We start from the raw sequence: 6,051 nt of genomic DNA on the forward strand, positions 1-6,051 counted from the left end.
AAAGGTCTTCTTTAATTATTAAATAAACAGCTAATTAGGCAATGTCAGGATGATTAAAAGGTCTTCTACTACTCATGGACAAGTTGGTTATAGTTATGATAAATGGATGGTTGGTAAATTAACTTCTTCTAGTTTAGATTAATAAGAAAATTGCATCTTTTGACTCAATTATGAAGACCAGGAGAGAGGAATGGTGCAGGGCATCAGGAGAGGAGCTGTAGAGGAATTGTACGCTGTAACTTCCCCCTCTGGGTCAATATTTAGTGATCACCTGTGTGTGTCCATGGTAATATGGAAATGTGTCATTCAGTTCATGATGCAAATCAAGATATCTTTACATGTGGTTCAAAAATCAATAGTAAACAAAAGAATAATAGTAAACAAATTGAGCTTGAGCACAGTCGATGGGAGGCATAGACAAATAGATGTTTTTCTTATTATAAATAAATGTGTTTTACTGTAGAGCCCGACTACAATGGGATGTTTGCATGTGCAACAGTTGCCTTTTGTCAACCTTTGTCTTGTCAGTTAGGCTTGGCTTATTTGTCAACACTGCTTACAGCCTTATCATGAGGTTAGTAGTAGGCTAGGATTAACTCCCCGTTTGGAGATATGCTGAAATGAGTTTTATTTAGTATTATTTAGCAGTATTTATCCAGTATTGTTCAGCAGATTTTCCTTTTCTAAAGTGTCTATCTACAGAGCTTATATGTGTAACATAACACAGGCGTGTGAAAGCGCTTGTGGGACCTGGCACACTGCAGCAGTGCTGACCATACATGGCCATGGCCACAACAACATGGCCGCAGTGGATTTGAAAAAGATATCCTTGTTATTCTTGGGCAGAAATGTGGTGGTTGCTTACACTCATGTGCTGCAGCTGGGCTGTCTCTATGTGAGACCCTCACGGTGCATTTGGGGCGCAACAACTCAGCAGCCTCAATCCGGCACATATATGTGGACTGTCCTGCACATGTATTAACTATTTCAATACATATATTCCTCTGTCCTCCTCTGTCCACTGAATGGTGACCACTGAACTTTTCTGTGAATTGAACTTGAGGTGTGACTGACTAAGCACCAATCAGTGAACTTGATCTTTTGTCTCCTTTTCCATAGGAAACATCAATTAGGTTGTTTACAGTTAATGAGGCGGCTTAATTCATGGATTTATATAATAGAATTTCCTGCCAAGTGCAATCCTTCAATTGATTGCTATTTGTGTGCATGCTGTGTGTGTGTGTGAGAGAGAGAGTATGCATGCTGTTTGTGTGTGTGTGTGTGAGAGAGAGAGAGAGTATGCATGCTGTTTGTGTGTGTCTGTACCCATAAACACCACCACCTGTTGAGGTGTGTGCTGGCGAGGTTACTGCTGCTTTACGGCAGACTGCGTAGAGGCCCTTACTCTGCTCTTTACTCTGTAGCTAGTCCCAGGTGTTCACCAGCTAAATGTTCATTTCAGAGGGAGAAAAACTAAATGCTGCTCAGGCAGGGATGGATTACTGCACGGGCCTACCGGGCCCAGGCCCAGGGGTCCAAGGGGTCAGGGGGCCCTGAAGCCCAAGCCTTTGCATGGAATCATTGCCTCAATATCAACAAATCAGGATGAAGGCTATGAATCTGATTGAATTTATTATTGGCCATCCCCAAAATGCACCAGAATACAGGAAATCACATCAAACAAATAAAATTCTGGGGGAGGACCCCCAAACCCCCCCTCCCACATATACGAAAATGAGTGGGGGGCCCTTAATACATCTGGACCCAGGGGCCTGAAAGTTCATAATCCACCCATGTGCTCAGGCCTATAGCTTCAGTCTTTGTCACTGGGATTAAGTGTTTTGTGTTTGAGTGCTAAACATCACAAAGTTCTAAACAACAGCAAATAAAGTCTAAAAAACTAAAATCCAGATGTATTGCTAGCCACCTGGCCACCCCTGTCACATTGTAATGCAGTGCACTTCTGTCATGCCAGTTAAATATCCACTCAGTGCCCACCTGCCTGCCCTCTCTCTCTCTCTGTCCCTCCCTCTCCCTCACTCCCTCTCTCTTCCTCTCTCCATGCCCAGTGTGCAGAGCTCCACGGCCTCCACCACAGCGCCACTCAGGATGTACAGCTTTATGGGAGGGGGCTTATTCTGCGCCATCGTGGGCAACATCCTGCTGGTGGTCTCCACGGCGACCGACTACTGGATGCAGTACCGGCTGTCGGGTAGTTTCGCCCACCAGGGTCTGTGGAGGTATTGCATGTCCGGCAAGTGCTACATGCAGACGGACAGCATCGGTGAGCATCTCCACCGGTCACTCCGATATAACCCACCAGCTCATTTCCTTACCAAGCACTCGTCATGTTGTCCTTCTGCACAGAAGTCTGTCTATGATGTATGTCATGAATGAAACATGATACCTAAACTATATCAGTAGTAATTTGACAAGAATTCAAGGCTTTGGTGAAATAGATTTGACAGTTTCCATTTCTTTGGAAGCTTAAAAGAGCCGCACAACTTAATGTAATTCTGAAGAGGAAACAACTCAATGATGTCATTATGTTACTCTGCACCACTGTCCACTGGGGTCAGACATTAGGACGCTGTGTAGAGGCAGCACCAGCTCTAAGCATGGATCAAATAGAAGGAGGAAGATGAGATTTTACATTGTAAAATACACATTACACAAAGAAAGACAAATAAACACCATCACGGCTATAATTGGGCAAACCGAGTGATGAGCAGCTTTTTCTTTTGAAAATGAAAAATATATCTCCTCTTTCTGCAGAATGACTTCCATGAAATCAATAGGCACACTTTTGAGTGGGGGAATGTGTCAGATCTGAGGCGGCATGTGAAAGCTAAAGATTGCGGCTGACAAGTCAGACTGCTGATTGACAACCTGTGTTCTTTCTAGTAGCATCATGACTGAGATGCTGTGTGTTGTTATAGAGATTTAGCACTCAATCATGACTGCTCTTTGGGCTGTTTTACCATGTTCCCCGTGTATGTCAATATCTGCGCAGCTTACTGGAATGCCACCCGTGCTTTCATGATTCTGTCGGCCATGTCGTGTTTCGCCGGCATCATCGCGGGTATTCTCTCCTTTGCCCACTTCTCCGCCTTCGAGAGATTCAACCGCTCCTTCGCTGCAGGAATCATGTTCTTCGTTTCAAGTGAGAGTCACACTCACTCCCACTGACACCAGCATTCACACTTACCTTCAAACCTTTATGTACATTTTGCTTTCATGTCATGAACAACTTTTTTACATCACAAATCACAAAATATTGCACATACTGCACAATAACATGCCTTTAAAGCTGATCAATCCTCTCTCTCTCTCTGTCTCTCTCTCTTTGTCAAACACACGCACGCATGCACGCACACACACACACACGCATACACACACACACACACGCACACACACACACACGCATACACACACACGCACACACACACACACACACACACACACACACAAACTCCTTTACAGCCCATATTCAAAGCACATATTCAAAGAGTCTGTGACTAGTGTATGTGTGTGTGTAACATCTTGTTCAACTTCTCTCAGCTCTGTTCGTTCTGCTGGCGATGGCCATCTACACGGGGGTGACGGTGAACTTCCTGGGGAAGCGCTTTGGGGACTGGCGCTTCTCCTGGTCCTACATACTGGGTTGGGTGGCTTTGCTCATGACATTTTTTGCAGGTCAGTGGTGGCAGAACAACAGCTGAGATGTACACAAAAGACATACTTTATCTTGATAACACGTTTCCCATTTTCAAAAGATTTCCTATGTGTATGATATAAATATTATGATTTGGTGGAGCTGTTTATTGTTATTATTAGTATTGTTGTTATTGTTCCTCTTATTATTATTAGTAATGTTGCTATTACTGTTATAGCCACAGATATAATGTGTTGTTTTGTTTTTGCAGGGATATTTTACATGTGTGCCTACAGAATGCATGAATGCCGGAGAGTGGCCGGGCCACGCTAAGGCAACAGGAAGAGGAAGACTTTTTTCTGAAATGCTCTCGCCTCAAGGCAAAACCTAACCAACGTGAAACAATAGTTCAATGGCTCAAGCCAAGTTACTAAACAAAATATAAACATCACTTTTCTTTGGAAATACGAGCAATAAATAAAATCATGAAAAAAAAACAGGTTTACGTCTGTCTCGACCATTTCCTCTCACACACAAAAAAATAATGAACGGAATCACAAGCTCTGTTTTGGAGGATGATACATACAGCCCATGGAAGATAGTCTTTTTTTGTACCAGACACTGGAAGTGCAGTATGACATTTCACTCAATGTTGGGAAAAAAAGTTTTCACACATGTTGGGATGAAACTTTCAATAAAAAATGTTATCATTTCTCATGAGTCCGGTCCTTCTTTTCCTTTACGGCCGCATGTGCAGTTCAGCTGTGCAGAATTGTAATCATCCACAAGCCAATCCCCCTGTCCTCCCAAATACTAACCGTTGATGATGACAAAAAATATATTTTGTATTGCATTTTAATTGTCTGTAAGTCACATTACAAGCATCTATCTTGTACTTTACATCATTACATAATGCATTTATTTTCATAATGAATTGTTGATTATCTAATAACCACAACACAGGTCTGTGTCAATATATTAAATAGTATTTACAGATAAGACATCACCAATGGGGCACTCTATTATGAAGACTATGGACCAGGGATCTCCAACCTTTTTTCCTCCGAGAGCTAAAATAGACATGGCCGAGAGTCTTTTTTTCTCCGAAAGCTACTTTGACAAAATGGACATGGCCAAGAGCTTTTATGTTAGTAGCATAGATCTCCACCCAAAACCTGCCATGTATTCACATAGATCTCCACCCAAAACCGCTGAATAAGATTTGTATGCTTTTTAAAGGTTCATTTCAACTCATCTACCTTCTCTCTTTGTAGACTGTGAATTTGATTTCATAGGAAGTTGAACATGTTTCCCAAGTGACTGGGTTTATCAGATTTATGAACATCTTCCTCAAACCTTTTGGAGAGCTACATAGTAGAGCCCTGCGCGGGACTGTTTTCTTCATCCCGCTCCCGCCTGCTCTTGCTGAATTTCTGACCATTACCGCCCGCTCCCGCAATGTGTATGTCCACTCCCGCAAAACTCTTAGAATTTATACCCGCACAATAATAGAGATGCTTTGATTTTGTGTCTTCTCCCGTCCCGCAGGGGAAAACACGTCATTATTAATAAAGAGATTCATGGGGATGTTTGTTTCTCCATCCTGTCGCTAGTGTTAACCTTTCCTGATTGCTTCGTTTCTGACCGTGGTCAGAAAACCAGGGGAGACTCGTTACCTCCAGGGCCGACGTTATAAAATAACTAGATGTACCGCATAGCGGTACAAAATATGACCAACTCTCAGTTCTGTACATCCATTCCTCGAAAATAAATCACATTAATCAATTTGTCTCCATCTTCCATCCCCCACTCTTCAAACTTTTGTGTATGCTTGTTTGACATGTGTGTTTGCGGGCCGCACAGACAGTGGACACTGCAAAGGTGAATAGATTTGTATCACTTGCCAAAAAATGTGTAGCATTGTTATAAATCCATCCATTGCTACTGGACTAATGAAAGGTACACCTGTAGGCTACATTGTATTTGGGAAAAGCAGAAGGTAGCAGCACAATGTATTTATTTATTATTAAACAAAACAATCCCTGTCAGATCCATGCAGTTTTCAACAGCTATGAAGAAGAGAGGTCATGTCATGGATTTTTGTGAATGTTTCTTCTTCTACATAGAGTTTAGTCATCTAGTTCATATGATATTCAACTTAATTGTCAACGCACAAATTAAATACCTGTAGTCTAAAACAAAATGCAGTTTTACCCAGTGGTGCAAATAACTGACATGTCCAAAAGGGCCTTCATGAAATGCGTCGCTAGACTGTTCATACACATTTTAACGGGCCAAGTTGAAGAGCTGCTGTCCGTTATTGTTTGTGCAAATATCGGCTGATTCATGTTCCCTTGCATTTTGCAACTGTGAGCTCAATCTTTTAAGAAATCGAA

At 42.2% G+C, this 6,051-nt stretch overlaps 1 protein-coding gene across 1 annotated transcript; it reads left to right on the forward strand.

Annotated features, from left to right (window-relative positions):
- Positions 1–2,109: 2,109 nt before the first annotated feature.
- On the forward strand, positions 2,110–4,115 carry lim2.5 (lens intrinsic membrane protein 2.5). Its single transcript, XM_076279335.1, has 4 exons — positions 2,110–2,284; positions 3,014–3,163; positions 3,562–3,696; positions 3,927–4,115. Exons 1-4 carry the CDS (start codon positions 2,110–2,112, stop codon positions 3,986–3,988), a joined length of 522 nt encoding a protein of 173 aa, XP_076135450.1. The 3' UTR covers positions 3,989–4,115.
- The last annotated feature ends 1,936 nt before the right edge of the window (positions 4,116–6,051 follow it).

This window comes from Alosa pseudoharengus, unplaced genomic scaffold (genome assembly GCF_046254945.1).
Source record: "Alosa pseudoharengus isolate Yale_2024_CS ecotype anadromous, Long Island Sound unplaced genomic scaffold, YU_APseudo_1.1 YU_APseudo_1.1_scf_12, whole genome shotgun sequence".
Taxonomy (NCBI): domain Eukaryota; kingdom Metazoa; phylum Chordata; class Actinopteri; order Clupeiformes; family Clupeidae; genus Alosa; species Alosa pseudoharengus.